Source organism: Polypterus senegalus, chromosome 6 (assembly GCF_016835505.1).
Source record: "Polypterus senegalus isolate Bchr_013 chromosome 6, ASM1683550v1, whole genome shotgun sequence".
NCBI classification, from domain to species: domain Eukaryota; kingdom Metazoa; phylum Chordata; class Cladistia; order Polypteriformes; family Polypteridae; genus Polypterus; species Polypterus senegalus.
Window position 1 is genome coordinate 36,520,885 of NC_053159.1, and position 19,116 is coordinate 36,540,000.

Below are 19,116 nucleotides of genomic sequence, written 5' to 3' on the forward strand. Positions count from 1 at the left end.
TTGACTGAAATATTTTCAGCCAGGCAGTGTGTATCTTGGGTCTAAAGTATTCAAAAGATTTTTGAAACAATCCCTTTCTGCAGATTGAATTGGCACCATATCTTTTGTGATGTAAATGGTGATGGAGTTTGTTATGTTATGCCATCTGTTGCTTTTGTTGTTGTATGGCACTTTTTTTGCAGAATGATTCCACAAAAGTTTGCTCAGTCTACATTGAGTGATTTTAGACCTGTTGTGGACAGCAGACTCTTGAAGCTTTTTGTGTTCTGTGCAGTGGTTAGTTCTCAGATGGTGAAACAAGTTAGTTGTAAAGCTATCTTTAATGGCAACCAATTTCCAAAATGGCTTGCAGATTGCCATCTTTTGAGCAACATCAGTCTTTTCAAAGCCAAACCACCTCTGTGTGAGTGAGGATGATCCATGCCTTAGAATTAAATCTAATAATGTAGAGTCTGAGGCTGTTTGGTGCTATTTGTTCACCTACTTTTAAGCAGCCATGCTAACCTAACTTGTGGTGCACTGAACCATACATTTTTTACATATTTAAGGACTGTGTTAGAATTTACCATGTTTTGATTACTATTATTCAAAAGATAAATCTGCTTATTTCTCTTACACTAGCATTGGAGTAACAGCTGCCAAGATTTTGCCTTCTTAGTGTTGTGCTTTAATCATTGACTGAATGTATGTGGTTTTTCATCATGAAAATAGAGAATTGGCTTAAATAATTGTTTTGCACAGAGTAGTCCATCCTCAGCTTAGTAAACTTTACTTTTCAGGAATTAGAGCCCATATAGAACATTCTGAGTTCTCCTGTAGATTCCATGGTTTCTGTTAATTTTTTTTACCCCACTAGTGGCAAGAGATTAACATGTATTGCTTGGTAGGTTTTTATTAGCATCATTTTGACATAATGCTGAGAAACAATACAGTAACAGTATATTTGCATAATATAAGCCGTGTACTTCTGTCCCAGCACCTAGTATGAAGACCCTTGGTTCTGAACTAATGGTGGATTCACTGTGAATAGGAAACCTTGAAGTACACATTCTACAGTTCTTAGAATATTGTGCTTGTACGCTATTTGTAAGTCTCTAATAATACTTTTATCTGTAGCCCTTCCATATAGCTTAGCTATAAACTGCTTTTCTCCAGTTAATACATTTACCAAAATGAGATTAATTCAAGTGTAAAAACCCAGAATAAAGCATAAGACCACGGAACGTGTATGTGACAGTCTTCATTATTACTTTAAATATATCAGATTTAAAAATTCGTGCCTTACATTTTCTTAGTTTTTTTAATCTCTTATGAAATGAATTATTCTTCTTTCATTTATTGGAAGCAAATGAATAATAAACACTCAACAAAATTCCTAAATCATTCACAGTGTGCAAATGCGTTTTTTTTTTTTTATTTTCTGCCCTACTTAAACCATGCTGTTAAGTGTTTTTTGATTTCACCCCAGATTCACTCACTACTAATTTAGTTTGCAATTTCCACATTATGTGTGATTATAAACCCATGTAGAAGTGGTGATGTGTAAAAAAAAAAAAAAAAAATGTTTGGCATAAAGAAATAAAAGGTTCAGGTACAGGCCTTTATTTCATAACCACATTTGGTCTCTTGTTATTTGCTGAATAATATTTCTTTTATTTTGCAGAACTCCATCCGGCACAATCTGTCACTGAATAAGTGTTTTCTCAAAGTGCCTCGCTCTAAAGATGACCCAGGAAAGGTAAGCAGTATGATGGATGGCATTACTGGGTAAAGAAGTGATGACAGACCTGGATTGTTCGTCACATGTTATGAGTTCTTTTGTTGTGTGGTTTGAAAGAGAAGATATTAGTATGTTTGCTATATTTTGTTTTAGCTAAGAGCAAGAAACAGGAAGATAATTTCATGCAAAAAGATGGAAAATGTTTGCAGAAATATCTCTTAAGGATGCATTAGCACTGTACACCTCAGAACGATGAAAACGGCATGCATGATAGTTTGATAAGGAATTTGCCATGGGGAATTTGACAGCACGGAAGTAAATAATAAACACACTTAAAAACATCTAGAGAGAATGTCTTGTAAAAGGAGGGGTCCCCCTAAAACTTTCAGACAGTTAAAGAAAGACCTTGCTGAAATGTAGACTTCAAGTCCTTATACAGGTGTGTTGCGGCCTGCAGAGTGCAACTTCAGTCCTGCATGTGCACGATGGTGAGGCAAGATGTTCCGTTATTTATCGAGAATTGTAATTGGCTGTCAATGAGCTGAAACTTAACCTACACAAAAAATCCTCAGTGTGGATTTGATATTAGTTTGATATTTGGTTTGCACTTAGCACTGTTAATGAGCATGCCAGACTTGTGACTGTGACACAACAAATGAGTGAAAGCTGAAAAAAAAAAACTGCAGATATATTATTCTACTTTGTGTTGGGAAAAGCCGTTCAGTTGCTCGTCCTGCCATTACTTGAGTATTTCTGGAATTGCCTTGGCTCAGTTTGCTAGCATGACTGAGCTTGTTTATCTCAAGCTGGGTTTACCTTTTATTCTCCTCCAAAACTAATGCAGAGTTATTTTTAGCCTTAGTGAGAGAGAGCTGAAAGCTTGACTTGTGGTCCCAATTACAGGTGTTATACTCCCTTGTGTCTCTCCTTGTTCTTAAGTAGGCCTGAGGTGGTTCATAGGTAGAGTTTATTGTGTTTTCCTAGTGAATACAAGAACTGCACTATATTTCTCGAACACTTAGTGTAAGATGCACCCATTTCTGTACTGGTATAACTAGTGATTTATTCAGTTGTTACCTATGACAGTTTTTTTATTTTTTTATTGCATCTGTCTTCCTTCTGATTCTGCTTAAATAATAATAATAATAATAATAATTTCCCAGTCAGATTGGAAAGTGGCACCATTTCATATGCTTTATTGCCACCTCTGATCTGTGTTTGATATAATCCTTGATTATGGGACAATCTTGTTTAAATTTCCTTACTGTAGAGTCCAGCATGCTTTAGTTGTAGCCTGATTTGAGTGCTTACCTGACTGTTTGTGAAAAAGTGGAAAGGTCAAACGGGTGTTGTGTTTAAAGCAAGTTGTCTGTTTTTGTTGTCTACAGGGGTCATACTGGGCAATTGACACAAACCCAAAGGAGGACACGCTGCCCACACGGTCAAAGAAGAGGCCACGGTCTGGAGAGCGAGTAAGCTGTTGCCTTCTAAGCATCTTTTACAAATCTCTTTAAACTTAAGATCTTCCATCTCAATGAAATGTCTTTGTGACTTTGAACCTCCTGTATCAGCTGGACATTAGTAAATCACTCTATAGCACATATAATTTCCACAGTGAAAACTTGGGGCAGAGTTTGACAAATTGATTTTTCATTGTAAATATGAATTACTATTTTTGAAAAATGATGAAGCTATGCCACAGATGCTTCATTTTTGGCATATTTCTCCTTAATTATTTGGACAGACATGGAATTACACAATGGTGGCTCTTTGTTTTATCAATTAGTTGTGGGAAATTGTAAAAATAAGAGTGGTTTTCTTAAGTATTATTTTCCTAGTTGCTTTTTCATTCTTTCACCAATTTATTTTGTTCCTTTATTCATCCATCCACGTATCCATTTACGGAACCTATATAATTTTAATGGTTTCTGGCACAAACTATTAAATTCTGAAATCGAGTAGTCTAGTAGTAAATTATAGTTATTGTAAATTTTACCTTTTGTCTGCAGTTGTATCATTCTTTAATATTGTTTTTTTTTTTTTAATCATTATGCTGCTGCTGGAGTATGTGAATTTCCCCTTGGGATTAATAAAGTCTATCTATCTATCTATCTCTCTATCTATCTATCTATCTGTCTATCTCTCTATCTCTCTATCTGCCTCATTAAATTCTCTTAGCACATTGTGTCACCATTGGATCCAATAATCAGCTTCCCATAGCACAACATATCCTATGTGCTAAAATGTTTACATTTTTATACTTAAGAGTGTATGACTGAATGTCAGGTGGAAGTGCCTTCTATGATAAATGGTAGTGAAGAGGGCCATAGTGTTGTATGTATTTATGGTGGAGCTACTCAAAATGTAAAATATTCTGGTTTCTCTATCTGCCCCACTCTCCATTCAACTGAGAATGCCATGGCCTAGCCTATATGTGTACAGTGTAATTCAGCTGAAAATATAAGTGAAAAGGAATAAAGTTTTGGTGTTTGAGCTGGCATTTTTGAGGCCAGTGGAGATGGAGTCCTGCTGTAAAGTCAGCACAATTAAAAACAAACTGTTGCTTTAGGCAATTGCTGTTAAGTGTACTAAAAAAAAAAAAAAAATCGGGCATCTCAAAGTATCCAGTAAAAAGAAAATTTTTAATGAAAATTTCTTAATATAAAAGTCTTGAGTTATTTCTTTACTCAGGTGAGTCTTTCACATTAGCTCAGTTATGAAAACCAGATATATTATCAGAATGAGTATCCTTGTAGCTTTTTGCAGATAGCAGAAGAGGTAAGAAGAGTAAGTAATAAAAGTATGAAAAACTGAGGAAAGGGGAATCGTATAGCTGGAGAAAGTTGGTATAGTGTTGCATACACTGTATTAAGTTTGCAAAACTTCTAAGGATTTACAGGAATTTATCTGATGAAGGTGTGTATTTTGCGAGCCCTGATGATTCTACAGAGGTGATGAGATGTAGACTAACAAGTATCATGCTTAGCTGTGTAGTTACTGGTTAACTTCCTTTTCTGTGTTTCTGTATTATGATAATGGACTGATATGTCTTTTTGTCACTCTTTCTTCCTCCCCAACTTGATTTTCCCCAAGGCCTCAACACCATACAGCTTGGACTCTGATTCTTTGGGAATGGATTGTATCATCTCTGGAAGTGCCTCCCCTACTCTGGCAATCAACACTGTGACAAACAAAGTAATTGGCTCTTTTTACCTTTAATTCCTATACTGTACTGTTCAGTCTTATAATAATGGGCTGTCTTGGTTACTTTGAAAAGTGTCTGTTTTTTTAATAGAATGTCCTGATTATTCCTTCATTGTTTCAGTGCATATGTAATTGCTTTAATTATGGGATGCTATTGTGCTGAAAGATGGGTCAAAATGATGAAGTTTCCATTTTTCACTCCTTGGGCCTCCCTTTTAGCTTATATCCCATTTGTTAGGGGTTGGGTTTGAAACTGAGTCTCTCAATTCCTTGAGTCATATTGTTTTTCTACATAAATTTGTTCTCCTTTCAGTGACACTGCGTAAAACGTCCATAAATACTAGTGGAATAGAAATTAAATTATTGAAATACGTTGTAGAGTTGATACACTGCCACATATTTTTGTCTTTGGTTTGTAATGAACCCAGCACACAAGAATTGTCTGTCAGTTTTTTTTATTTGGTCCGGTGGGACTCGGTGTGAGAATACATGACATAAAGAGTGAGATGCTCAGTCCTCGGTTGGTGGTTCTGGTTTGAATAAAGCCTCCTTTAGTTTGTTGTTTCCACATTACTGAGTGTGCGGGTTGTCACATGCAGAGCAATTCCAACCCCCTGCCTGCAAATGTTTCATGCAGTTATTAACATTTCTTGAATGGTTAGAGTTAGGAAGCACCATCTGCTCCCTGAGACTTTTATCCTTAAAATAGAAAATTAAATACATGGTTAGATAAATCCAATTTCCTATATTATCATCTTTTAACTAACATCCAGTAAAGGTGTTTTGCTTTTTCTGCAAGATTTCATATAATCATGTTGAAGAGGGTTACAATGTAAGATTCTATCAAATGCCATCCCCCTTGGTAATTTTGCAGTACCAATTAAGAAATCCAGAACTTATGGAACAACAAGAATAAAGTGTCAAAAACCAAGTGGAGATGCAGTATGTTGTTAACTGGATTGTACAGGGTGGGCCATTTATATGGATACACCTTAATAAAATGGGAATGGTTGGTGATATTAACTTCCTGTTTGTGGCACATTAGTATATGTGAGGGGGGAAACTTTTCAAGATGGGTGGTGACCATGGTGGCCATTTGGAAGTTGGCCATTTTGGATCCAACTTTTGTTTTTTCAATAGGAAGAGGGTCATGTGACACATCAAACTTATTGGGAATTTCACAAGAAAAACAATGGTGTGCTTGGTTTTAACGTAACTTTATTCTTTCATGAGTTATTTACAAGTTTCTGACCACTTATAAAATGTGTTCAATGTGCTGCCCATTGTGTTGGATTGTCAATGCAACCCTCTTCTCCCACTCTTCACACACTGATAGCAACACCGCAGGAGAAATGCTAGCACAGGCTTCCAGTATCCGTAGTTTCAGGTGCTGCACATCTCGTATCTTCACAGCATAGACAATTGCCTTCAGATGACCCCAAAGATAAGTCTAAGGAGGTCAGATCGGGAGACCTTAGGGGCCACTCAACTGGCCCGACGACGACCAATCCACTTTCCAGGAAACTGTTCATCTAGGAATGCTCGGACCTGACACCCATAATGTGGTGGTGCACCATCTTGCTGGAAAAACTCAGAGAACGTGCCAGCTTCAGTGCATAAAGAGGGAAACACATCATCATGTAGCAATTTCGCATATCCAGTGGCCTTGAGGTTTCCATTGATGAAGAATGGCCCCACTATCTTTGTACCCCATATACCACACCATACCATCAATTTTTTGTTCCAACAGTCTTGGAGGGATCTATCCAATGTGGGTTAGTGTCAGACCAATAGCGGTGGTTTTGTTTGTTAACTTCACCATTCACATAAAAGTTTGCCTCATCACTGAACAAAATCTTCTGCGTAAACTGAGGGTCCTGTTCCAATTTTGTTTTGCCCATTCTGCAAATTCAGTGCGCCGATCTGGGTCATCCTCGTTGAGATGCTGCAGTAGCTGGAGTTTGTAAGGGTGCCATTTGTGAGTAGCTAATATCCGCCAAAGGGATGTTCGACTAATGCCACTCTCCAGTGACATGCGGCGAGTGCTACGCTGTGGGCTCTTGCTGAATGAAGCTAGGACAGCCACTGATGTTTCTTCATTAGTGACAGTTTTCATGCGTCCACATTTTGGCAAATCCAACACTGAACCAGTTTCACGAAACTTAGCAAGCAGTTTGCTAACTGTAGCATGGGAGATGGGTGGTCTTGTAGGGTGTCTTGCATTGAAATCTGCTGCAATGACCCGGTTACTGCGTTCACCAGACATCAACACAATTTCTATCCGCTCCTCACGTGTTAACCTCTGCGACATGTCAATGGCTGTAAACAAAGAGAAACTTGTAAATAACCTCATGAAAGAATAAAGTTACGTTAAAACCAAGCACACCATTGTTTTTCTTGTGAAATTCCCAATAAGTTTGATGTGTCACATGACCCTCTTCCTATTGAAAAAACAAAAGTTGGATCCAAAATGGCCGAGTTCCAAATAGCCACCATGGTCACCACCCATCTTGAAAAGTTTTCCCCCCCTCACATATACTAATGTGCCACAAACAGGAAGTTAATATCACCAACCATTCCCATTTTATTAAGGTGTATCCATATAAATGGCCCACCCTGTAGTGTGACATGTGAGGGCATTCAATGGCAGAGACTGCTTTTTCATTGGTGGTTATCAATGGTGACTCTTAAATAACATTAGCAGCTGGTGCATTGTGTTTTCCTTTCTTCCTTTACAGTATTTTACGCATTACATTTTTTAATACACATATTAATAATTGATGCCAGGGTTGAATGGCCAAATAATAAAAATAATTATAATAGCAATAATAATTGTTTATGTAGCACTAAATTCTACTCGACTAAATTCCTTTTAGATGTAAAGAATTTTTGGCAACTCCAGTGGAATTTAAAGCAATTATATTTAAGTAGACTTTAATTTGCAGAATTCTGTTATTGTAGGTAACATTGTACAACACGGATCAGGATGGAAGTGACAGTCCCCGAAGCAGCCTTAACAACAGCCTTTCTGACCAGAGCCTGGCATCAGTGAATTTGAACAGTGTGGGGAGTGTTCACAGTTTTACACCGGTAAGCAGTTGTTAAAGCCTTGAATGCATATACCTCACTAGCTTTATCTAGATCTTGAAAATTTTGAAAATTTTGGATTGTGCTACATAGACATGGACACAAAAAATACCAAAAAATTGTCATGAGATGACAAAAGACTTATCTAAGTAATACTGAAGAGCTACCAGAGAAATTATCTTTTGTCCATAGCCATCTTTTTCTCCAGTAAGACTGTCCATTTTATGTGGTCCTTATAGCATGATAGTATATTAACATAAAAACATAATTTTAAAATTTTTACAAGAAATGGGAAAAGTGCAGCATAAATGCAATTTTGATTTTTATATACTTTGTTAATACAGCTTAAATTATAAAAAGACAAATATGCAGTGTATTCAGTGTATATGTGTGTGTATGTATATATATATATATATATATATATATATATATATATATATATATATATATATATATATATATATATATATATATATATATCTATATATATCTATATACACACACACACAACAATGCATTATGAAGAAGATTATTCTTAAGTAAACAATGAAAATATCATTAGATAGATGCCTGAAAATAGGTCTATTGATATGTGATTGCACTTTAGCTCCAAGGCAAGTCCAAGTGTTATCATGGATATGGACACGGAGAAAATCAGGAAAATTGAGTACAGACATAATAGCAATGCAAAAATAATTAGTACAGTTACAAAAGCAATATAAGACAGCAATATAAAAACAGCCTTAACCGACATTCTAATAATCTTTATATATAATTCACTGAGGGCACGCAAAACAGTGAGCGCAAGCAAGACAGAGCCCCGCCCACCAACTCTAACCCTCCTACGGCGTCATGGGATATGCACGACAGAGCCACGCATGCCAACTGTAACCATCCTCCAAAGTGCAGCGTCGCTCTCGAGGCACGCAACAACTCACCAAACACAGCCTTAGTCACTTTCGTCTGTGCAAAATTCCACATGCACCTCTGAGCCACGTTGACTTTACACTGCACGCAAGACAGAGAGCCACGATCTCCAACTCACAGAGCCCTGCCCGCCAACTGTAACTAAGGGCAAGCAAGACAGAGAGCCCCGCCCGCCAACTCTAAAGGCAAGCAAGACATAGAGCCATGCTCGCCAACTCACAGAGCCCCGCCCAACAACTCTAAGACCATGGGATACGCACGCATTTAGTGTGTAATTGGATATAAATAATTGCATGTAAACGATTCGCCAACATCTGTTGTATGTAAACGATACTGTTTTTAAAACGTTATTGTTTTTTCATCAGAAAACCTGATTTCCACGTCTACCTGTATTAGTTTAAATGGCACTTTTACTACTCGCAATCGTGTTGACTGGGCAACACAGTGAATGAGGCGTCTATCTATATATGTCTATGTTTTTTGTAGCCTGCTACAGGACGGTACTCTCTCGACCATTGGCATTGGTTTCGCTCCTTACTATTTTCGTTATACTGCGATGGTGGTTTCCTAAGCCTTTGTTATACTGAATTCCTTTCTCACCGTTTTCCGTTCCTATTCTTACACCGCCATATGCTACAGTGGGCTTCGGCTAGTAGTATTTAAATTAAACTAGTGAAATCTCTTTAATTTAGGTTGCATTGATTTTAAGGGGCTGCCTAAATAATTTATGACAATATGTGAGATGCAGGATTTTAAAATTGGCCCTAAAATTTGTTGCGAGCCAGTAAAGTGGTTAAATAACTGGTGTTATGTGGTCATACTACTTTCGTGGTTCTTGTTATATTTGCTTCTGTGTTTTCAGTTAGCTATAGTGTAGCAAGTGAACAATTCAAACAGTCTGACTGAAAACTATTGTAGTTTTAGTAATAACATTGTAATGATATTATTGTTAATAATATTGTAGATGTGATGGTTACAATAATCAATTCTGCTGGAGCTAAATGCACTCACTTTTTAAGATTCTGCAGTTTAAGATTATGCAGTTTAAGGAACAGCCTTGAATATTGCATTGTTAATTATTGTTTGTTTCCCTCATTCAGCATGACATTAAAATTTTAAAATCTGATGCTGTGATAAACAAAAAGTTTCTAATATAAACAAAATCTTTCTAGTTTGGATTTTATTATGTGATTTTTACTGAATGAGTACTGCCTGCCCTCTGGTGGCAATAAATGGAACTTCTCACGTAAATAACAGCCTAAATGGTCTAGACTAGTAGTGCTCAGTTTCTAAGGGCTTTGGTGGCTGGAGGCTTTTCTTCTAACTAGTTTCTTAATGAAATGCCATTCTTGTTAACTGAACACCTTATTTCATGAAATAACTTGATCTAACTCTCTACTCTCTCAGTAACGAATAATAATGTGACTTATGTTTTGGAATTCATTCAAGATCATTACTGCTGACATTATATTTAGTGCACTGCTCCTTTAATTTCTTTTATTTTACGTTCTGGCAGATCAAATCTTTATTAAATTTATTTCTACACAAGCTGATATTTTCCATAGAGATTAATGTATCCCCCGACACACAGAAATATCAGCAGAACACTTTGGGAAACATGCAAAGTTTATATGAGGTGATAAATCATTTCATATGTTTTGCATATCAATAAATGGAAAACTAGAAGGATATCATATATACTTATAAAGATTTATAGTACTGTTCAAGAATATGCAGGTTTGTATTATTGTATGCTCTGCAAAAGACCATTTTCAGTGCAAAAGGAATGTAATCTTTTGAGCATGAAAAAAGCTAGTAAGATTTTAGGTCAACAAATATGTAAAAAGATGGTGCGGAGGCAGTTGTAGAGGTTAATAATGCAGTTAGAAGTAAAACCAGTGAGTTTAAAGATATAACTAAAATATTTAAGAAACATTATGATTCTGTATATACATTGTAGTATAATGAAGACCAATTTTATGCTAGTGACTTTTTTGATAAATTTGAATTGCCACTAGTCAAGATACTGCTTATAGAAGCACTAGACAAACTACTGACGCTAGTTTAAATCCTAAATGCTATGAAATCTTTACTAGGTGGATAAGCTGTAATCCCAGATGACTTGTAAAGAGCTTTCTGCTTGATTACCCCCACTGATTCTAGATGGATTTAAAAAATAACTACTGAAGAAAATATGCTACTTAATATTCTATTTCAGACATTAATCACTATATTTCCAAATAAGTATACAAAGACTCTATTGAGTGTCAATCCTCCAGATCTGTCTTGCTTCTTAGCAATGATGTTAAGGTCCTAGCAGTATTTAGCCAAAAGAATAGTACTCTATATCATTATATCTCAAGGTCAGACTGGATTTGTTAAGGGCTGACATCATTTTGTCAATCCTGCAAAGTTCTGAACATATGATAGCATGACATTGCCTAAATGCCAAATTTATTTGTTCCTCTTCATGGAACGGAGCAAACCACATATTTTTAATGTATAAGTTTTAATGTGACATTTTCAAAGCTAAAGCATTTTATTGAGTAGTTAAAAATTCTCTGGAAAGCACAGGTTTCAAAATTATTATAACTCCTTCAATCACTACTTGGTGAAACCTCCCATGGAAAGTATACCATGACTGGGCCTCTCTCTGTAAAATGCGTCAGGATTGGAGCACACTTTTTAGAGGAATTATGGACTATGTCTCCATGTAGAAAATTCCAAGATCCTCGATATTCTTAAATTTGTGGACTGCTCTCTTCAGACAGACAACAGGTTTTCAATACGATATAAGGTTGTACACTGAGGTGTCCATTTTATTTTATGTTCCTGCAAAAATAGGACCCATAAGGAAAGGAATAGAAAAAAGTGTCATTGTGTGTTGCTGATGTTGTTCTTTTCATCAATGATTTAGAATCATCTTTGCCACTCATTAAAACCTACCAAATTTTACAGGATTTGTGAGTCAAAGTTAATTTGAATAATTGTCCCCTATTAACTCCCTTATATGTCATAATGAAGTAAATCACTTCTTGGTAGAAGTCCCAGAAAAGTTCAGCTATGTAATATTGACAAGCAGAAGAAAATGTAAATATTTAATAAAATGTCCAGTTTATGTAATATAATGGAAAACATTATAGATGCCATTAATAAGTGGTCATCTCTTCAACTTTATGATTTATATTGGTAAAATAAATATCCTTCCAGTACTCTTATCTCTGCCAAACCATCATTCATATATCTCTCTATTATAAAAAGAAATCCTGTCCTGGAAAGCAAAAGCAAGGCTACGATACATGATCTTCTCGGAAGACATTTAAAGGACCCGCGAGATGAAAGAGACTTGCCACGGTGCGTCTCACGGCTCAAAGTGCTTGTAAAGTGTATAAGGTCAATACGGTAGAAATAAAACATCGACGAATAAACAAAGAAGAAAGAAAAGTGCGGAGAAAAGAGACCCATGTCCACAGAGTGTCTCGCCGGGGAGCTTAAACACGAGACTTTGTGCCAGAACCGTCTTGCAATGACGTGGAACATGAGTTTCTTGCAAGACACGCCCTACATACAATCAATATCAAATAAGCCAAGAGGCAGCAAAACATTCAGTCTTCTAAAGCACACACAGATTCAGGGCTCTCAACGCATATAAAGTGTATTAAGGACTAGTACGTTATAAATGAAATGTCGACATCTAAGCGAAGAAGAAAGCATCGCAGAGAAAAGAGACTCAAAAGCGTTGGAGAGAAAAAAGAGCAAAAAAGAATAATCAAGGTGTAAATTCAGAAAATAAGGAAAGTAATTATCAGCCCGAAAACAAAGCACTTCCAATCCTACTCAGAATTAAAAGACAAAGAGTAAAAGACAAAGTAGAACTTCATAAAGACGTTTACAAACATTGGCGCTATACACATGTGGAGAAAGTTAAAGGATATGAAAGTAGTAAAATTAGAAAATATAAAAAAAAAAAGTAAGTAAAGATCTCAGTAGCACAAACAAACAAACTGCCTCATTTAACTATGCACCAGTCTAACTTTGGTTTTGCACAATAATCACTACACTATTGCACCTTAACACTTAATTCTACTTTATTCACATAATTTAACTTATTTATTATTTTCTACTATACTGTTATCTTTCAGTCTATGGCTTTTTGTTTATCTAACTGATATTCTTGTAACTTTGCACAGTTTTTGATATGGGGATGAGGATGCATTTCACTGCGTGTTGTCCTGTATAACTATGCATGTGACAAATAAAGAATCTTGAGAATTTCAAAAATGGAGTTTAGCACACACGCATTTATTGGTTACTTTGTAAAAAAAAAATTATTAACTGCTGATGATATAGATTGTTTTGTCTGTGCTGAAATTACAAACAGAAAAACCTATCCTGAATTATGGTACAAAGTAATTAAATACGTCTCACTGACCTCATTAAAAAGATTCAGCATGTTGGGACTCGCAAGATTACAAATATTGTTTTTACAGAAGTTCAAAGAAAAAAAAAATCAAACACTGGGGTTGGCGAGCGAAGCAAGCAGGGGGCAGAGCCCCCGAGCAAAAATTGAGACATGAGTGTTTTGGCTTACACCATTAGCGTCGTACTTACAGACTATGTGGGCGAACTAGTTTGGTTGCACACAGCAGAAGAATATGCAGTGTATGATTGAGGAAATTGGCAAACTATTTTTGTTGCGCGCGGAGGAAGTGTTCTGTTTGTATGGCTTTGTTTGACAACTTTGTGGCCCTTATGGCTCCTAAATGAAAGTCAGAGTCTGGTAGTGCTTTGGAGAGGAGGAAAGCCATTACAATGGAAGTGAAATTAGACATTGTAAAGAGAACAGAAGGAATAAATATAAGGAATTTTTTTACACTCATTTTTGTCATTTTTTCTGTTACTACAGTGCAGTATATTTGTCCTTTTCCTTTTTCTGTGGCTTAGTTGTATTTTTATGTTCTAGATTATGATTTTGCAAATGTGTTAGGATAGGTAAGTTAATTAGGCTAGGGTGTGTTTCGATTTGCACCAAAATTCTGGTTACATCACTGTTGTAGGAATGGAACTGTGTCATAACCCGAGGACCCCCTGTGTGTGTGTGTGTAATGTATACACAGTATCTCACAAAAGTGCATACACCCCTCACATTTTTGTAAATATTTTATAACTTTTCATGGGACAACACTTAAGATATGACACTTTGATACAATTTAAAGTAGTCAGTGTACAGCTTGTATAACAGTGTAAATTTGCTGTCCCTTCAAAATAACTCAACACGCAGCCATTAAAGTCTAAACTGATGGCAACAAAGTGAGTACACCTCTAAGTGAAAAATGTCCAAATTGTGCCCAATTGGCCATTTTCCCTCCCCGGTGTCATGTGACTCGTTAGTGTTACAAGGTCTCAGGTGTGAATGGGGAGCAGGTATGTTAAATTTGGTGTTACTCTCATACTGGTCACTGGAAGTTCAACATGGCACCACGTGGCAAAGAACTCTCTCTGAGGATCTGAAAAAAAGAATTGCCACATACTGCATCAAATTGGTCTGCATGGCTGTTGTCCCAGAAGGAAGCCTCTTCTAAAGATGACGCACAAGAAAGCCCGCAAACAGTTTGCTGAAGACTAGCAGACTAAGGACATGGATTACTGAAACCATGTCCTGTGGTCTGATGAGACCAAGATAAATTTATTTGGTTCAGATGGTGTCAAGCGTGTGTGGCGGCAACCAGTGAGGAGTACAAAGACAAGTGTGTCTTGCCTACAGTCAAGCATGGTGGTGGAAGTGTCATGGCTTGGGGCTGCATGAGTGCTGCCGGCACTGGGGAGCTACAGTTCATTGAGGGAACCATAAATGCCAACATGTACTGTGACATACTGAAGCAGAGCATGATCCCCTCCCTTCAGAAACTGGACCACAGGTGTGATGTCGTCATGAAGGAGTGGAAGAGGATTCCAGTAGCGACCTGTGAAGCTCTATTGAACTCCATGCCCGACAGACTTAAGGCAGTGCTGGAAAATAATGGTGGCCAGACAAAATATTGACACTTTGGGCACAATTTGGATATTTTTCACTTAGGGGTTTTCTTCAATTTTGTTGTCAGCGGTTTAGACATTGATGGCTGTGTGTTGAACTATTTTGAGGGGACAGCAAATTTACACTGTTATACAAGTTGTACACTGACTACTTTATATTGTATCAAAGTGTCATATCTTCAGTGTTGCCCCATGAAAAGATATAATAAAATATTTACAAAAATGTGAGGGATGTACTCACTTGTGTGAGATACTGTATAATATATATAGTGACACTAGAGTGCGTTGTTGCTCCTCAAACCCAATAGACAAACGCTCAAGACACCAAGTAAAAGCATCAGGAAATATTTGAATTTCTTCTCTTTAAATATAGTGGTGCCTTGAAGCACCTCCGCCACCATACAAAACAATATATATAGTGGTGTGAAAAACTATTTGCCCCCTTCTGATTTCTTATTCTTTTGCATGTTTGTCACACAAAATGTTTCTTATCATCAAACACATTTAACCATTAGTCAAATATAACACAAGTAAACACAAAATGCAGTTTTTAAATGATGGTTTTTTTTTTTATTTAGGGAGAAAAAAAATCCAATCCTACATGGCCCTGTGTGAAAAAGTAATTTCCCCCTTGTTAAAAAATAACCTAACTGTGATGTATCACACCTGAGTTCAATTTTCGTAGCCACCCCCAGGCCTGATTACGGCCACACCTGTTTCAATCAAGAAATCACTTAAATAGAAGCTGCCTGACGCAGAGAAGTAGACCAAAAGCACCTCAAAAGCTAGACATCATGCCAATGGCCAAAGAAATTCAGGAACAAATGAGAACAGAAGTAATTGAGATCTATCAGTCTGGTAAAGGTTATAAAGCCATTTCTAAAGCTTTGGGACTCCAGCGAACCACAGTAAGAGCCATTATCCACAAATGGCAAAAACATGGAACAGTGGTGAACCTTCCCAGGAGTGGCCGGCCGACCAAAATTACCCCAAGAGCGCAGAGATGACTCATCCGTGAGGTCACAAAAGACCCCAGGACAACGTCTAAAGAACTGCAGGCCTCACTTGCCTCAATTAAGGTCAGTGTTCACGACTCCACCATAAGAAAGAGACTGGGCAAAACGGCCTGCATGGCAGATTTCCAAGACGCAAACCACTGTTAAGCAAAAAGAACATTAGGGCTCGTCTCAATTTTGCTAAGAAACATCTCCATGATTGCCAAGACTTTTGGGAAAATACCTTGTGGACTGATGAGACAAAAGTTGAACTTTTTGGAAGGCAAATGTCCCATTACATCTGGCGTAAAAGGAACACAGCATTTCAGAAAAGAACATCATACCAACAGTAAAATATGGTGGTGGTAGTGTGATGGTCTGGGGTTGTTTTGCTACTTCAGGACCTGGAAGGCTTGCTGTGATCGATGGAACCATGAATTCTACTGTCTACCAAAAAATCCTGAAGGAGAATGTCCGGCCATCTGTTCGTCAACTCAAGCTGAAGCGATCTTGGGTGCTGCAACAGGACAATGACCCAAAACACACCAGCAAATCCACCTCTGAATGGCTGAAGAAAAACAAAATGAAGACTTTGGAGTGGCCTTGTCAAAGTCCTGACCTGAATCCAATTGAGATGCTATGGCATGACCTTAAAAAGGCGGTTCATGCTAGAAAACCCTCAAATAAAGCTGAATTACAACAATTCTGCAAAGATGAGTGGGCCAAAATTCCTCCAGAGCGCTGTAAAAGACTCATTGCAAGTTATCGCAAACGCTTGATTGTAGTTATTGCCGCTAAGGGTGGCCTAACCAGTTATTAGGTTCAGGAGGCAATTACTTTTTCACACAGGGCCATGTAGGTTTGGATTTTTTTTTCTCCCTAAATAATAAAAACCATCATTTAAAAACTGCATTTTGTGTTTACTTGTGTTATATTTGACTAATGGTTAAATGTGTTTGATGATCAGAAACATTTTGTGTGACAAACATGCAAAAGAATAAGAAATCAGGAAGGGGTCAAATAGTTTTTCACACCACTATATATATATATATATATATATTTATATATTTACATTGTGAAAGCCGACCCGGGCACAGACAGACGGACAGCATATTTCACCCAACACACGTTTATTTACACTATATACAAAGTCTTTTTCGTGCACTCACAACAGCCCAGTGCCTCCAGCACCGATTCCCCCAAGTCCAGGCCACACAGTTCAGAACCAGGACGGACGCCCCTCGCGGTCTGGAGAAGGCACAAGCCCTCCTCTGGTCTTCCTGGGCGTCCCGGCCGGGGACCACAATATATATTTAGCTAAATCAAGTTCGAATAAATAAAATTCTGCGGTAATCATGTTTATCTAAAATGCAACAAAAGCCATGTGTTAAAATGATATCATTGCACAGATCTGAAGTAGAGGGTGGCATGAAATTAACTGATGTCCAGCTTTACAACTAGTTTGTGACTTAAAAATAAACTAAGTAATTTGCCAGCACCTGTTTTGTTAGCCTTGGAGTTGAAATCCTGTTCAAACTGCTCTCTATTTTAAGGTCATTTTAGGAAAACATTCATTTAGTTTTCATATGGTACCAGATTCATGATTATTCCTAAATGTTCTAAGACATTACTTACCCCAGAAAAAATGAGATTATGTTACAAGAAATCTGTTGTGATTTTGATTTTTTTTTATGAGTCACTGCTTTATTTTTATTGTACTACTGAGCTCTCCCATCGGCCTGTCTTAATCAATTGGAAGAATATTGACCCACCCTCTATAACTCAAAGGGATTGCAATGTTTTATGTCATCTAATAAAAACATTTTTTTAAAATCAGATTTTCTTGCAAGGTACAATACTCGTGAATTTGCCAAGAATTCACTAATGTTGCTATAAAATAGGCCTCTGTACTTCTTTAGATGTTCTAATATATGTGGGTGTAAGAAATAAGTCTTTTGCTCATATTGTTCTCCAATCTGAGTAGGAGTTTGGGAGTTTAGTGTTTGTTGGGGTTAGTGGAGTTATTGTGGAAATGTTTTACTTGATTATATTCATTAAGAATTTGCAGTTGTTATTTTTCTTAAGGAAAGAGAAATTAAGCAAGAATTTGAAATGGCAAGGAAAACAACGGGTAAACACTTGCATTGCTGTCATTTTTCATGTATATGTTCATGTTAATTATAAATATCTGCTTAAATATTCCAAAAAAATACTTGGGAGAAACTCTAATCCTCTTCAGTCTGCGTAGTTCATTTTTCCCCAGGAAAAGTAAAAATTAGATGAGAAACAATTCATGAATGCATCAGGAATAAATAAGTGTTATCTATTTAAGAAGCTTTGAGCATCCCTTATATAGAAATCTGAGGGGTTCTTGTATCTCATTTGAATGTTGATGATGTCTGTCTCTGAAGCACACATACAAATTGACAAGTCCAGCTTGTGATTTAAGTTACCAGTCTCAGTACTTCCCAGGGAATTAAATAAAACAGTAGTAAGGCTAGTCTATTAGGGGGGACAGCACTGGGAGTTAAACAGTAGCTGATCTCTCTCTGTTAAATCTGCCACAATGTCCTCTTTCTTAAATATGCTTGGCATAGGTAAATTGTGAACATGGCTTTTAACTTGCTACAGCCTCACCACATATGGTTGCAGTTACCTTAAAAACTGAAGCGAAATGTCTGCAAGGTGAAAAAAGACTTAGACAACTGACAGCAGCATTACTTGTTTATTTGCTTCAACAAATAAGTGGGTGGCATGCCCATATCTTATTATTTTCTGCTGCACTAATCTTGGGATCACATCAGAAGATCAGAAGACATTCTGCTGTGAACTGTAGACTATTTGTAAATTAGTGAACTGAAGTTTAAGCTCAGTGTTTTTTTCACTTAATGCATCATTGTATTTGGTTTATTTTTATTAGATTTTCTTTTTAGTTACTGTAATTGAATTTAGTTAATTAAGCACAGGCTGTATTGCAAGACCAGAATACATTTTTGTCCATTTAATGAGGACTTTACATGAGTAAAAGCTATGGTGAGATAATTTGGATCTGTATCTGACAATGTGGCCTTTAGGTGTAAAGTTAGCAGAATTGTGAAGGTCATCAGAAGAAGCCTTCTCAGTAGCAGTTACTGACCAACACCTGTGGCT

General features: G+C 36.9%; 1 protein-coding gene across 3 annotated transcripts in view; it reads left to right on the forward strand.

The window, feature by feature from the left end:
* The window catches only part of foxj3 (forkhead box J3), a 185,998-nt gene that overhangs the window by 150,569 nt on the left and 16,313 nt on the right, over positions 1-19,116 (forward strand). For 2 of the 3 annotated variants that reach the window (XM_039755828.1, XM_039755829.1), the window contains 4 exons: positions 1,664-1,738; positions 3,109-3,192; positions 4,814-4,915; positions 7,886-8,014. In XM_039755828.1, coding sequence (XP_039611762.1) covers positions 1,664-1,738; positions 3,109-3,192; positions 4,814-4,915; positions 7,886-8,014 — 390 coding nt within the window. The remainder of the gene's footprint in view (positions 1-1,663; positions 1,739-3,108; positions 3,193-4,813; positions 4,916-7,885; positions 8,015-19,116) is intronic. The other variant, XM_039755830.1, reaches the window with a different exon arrangement.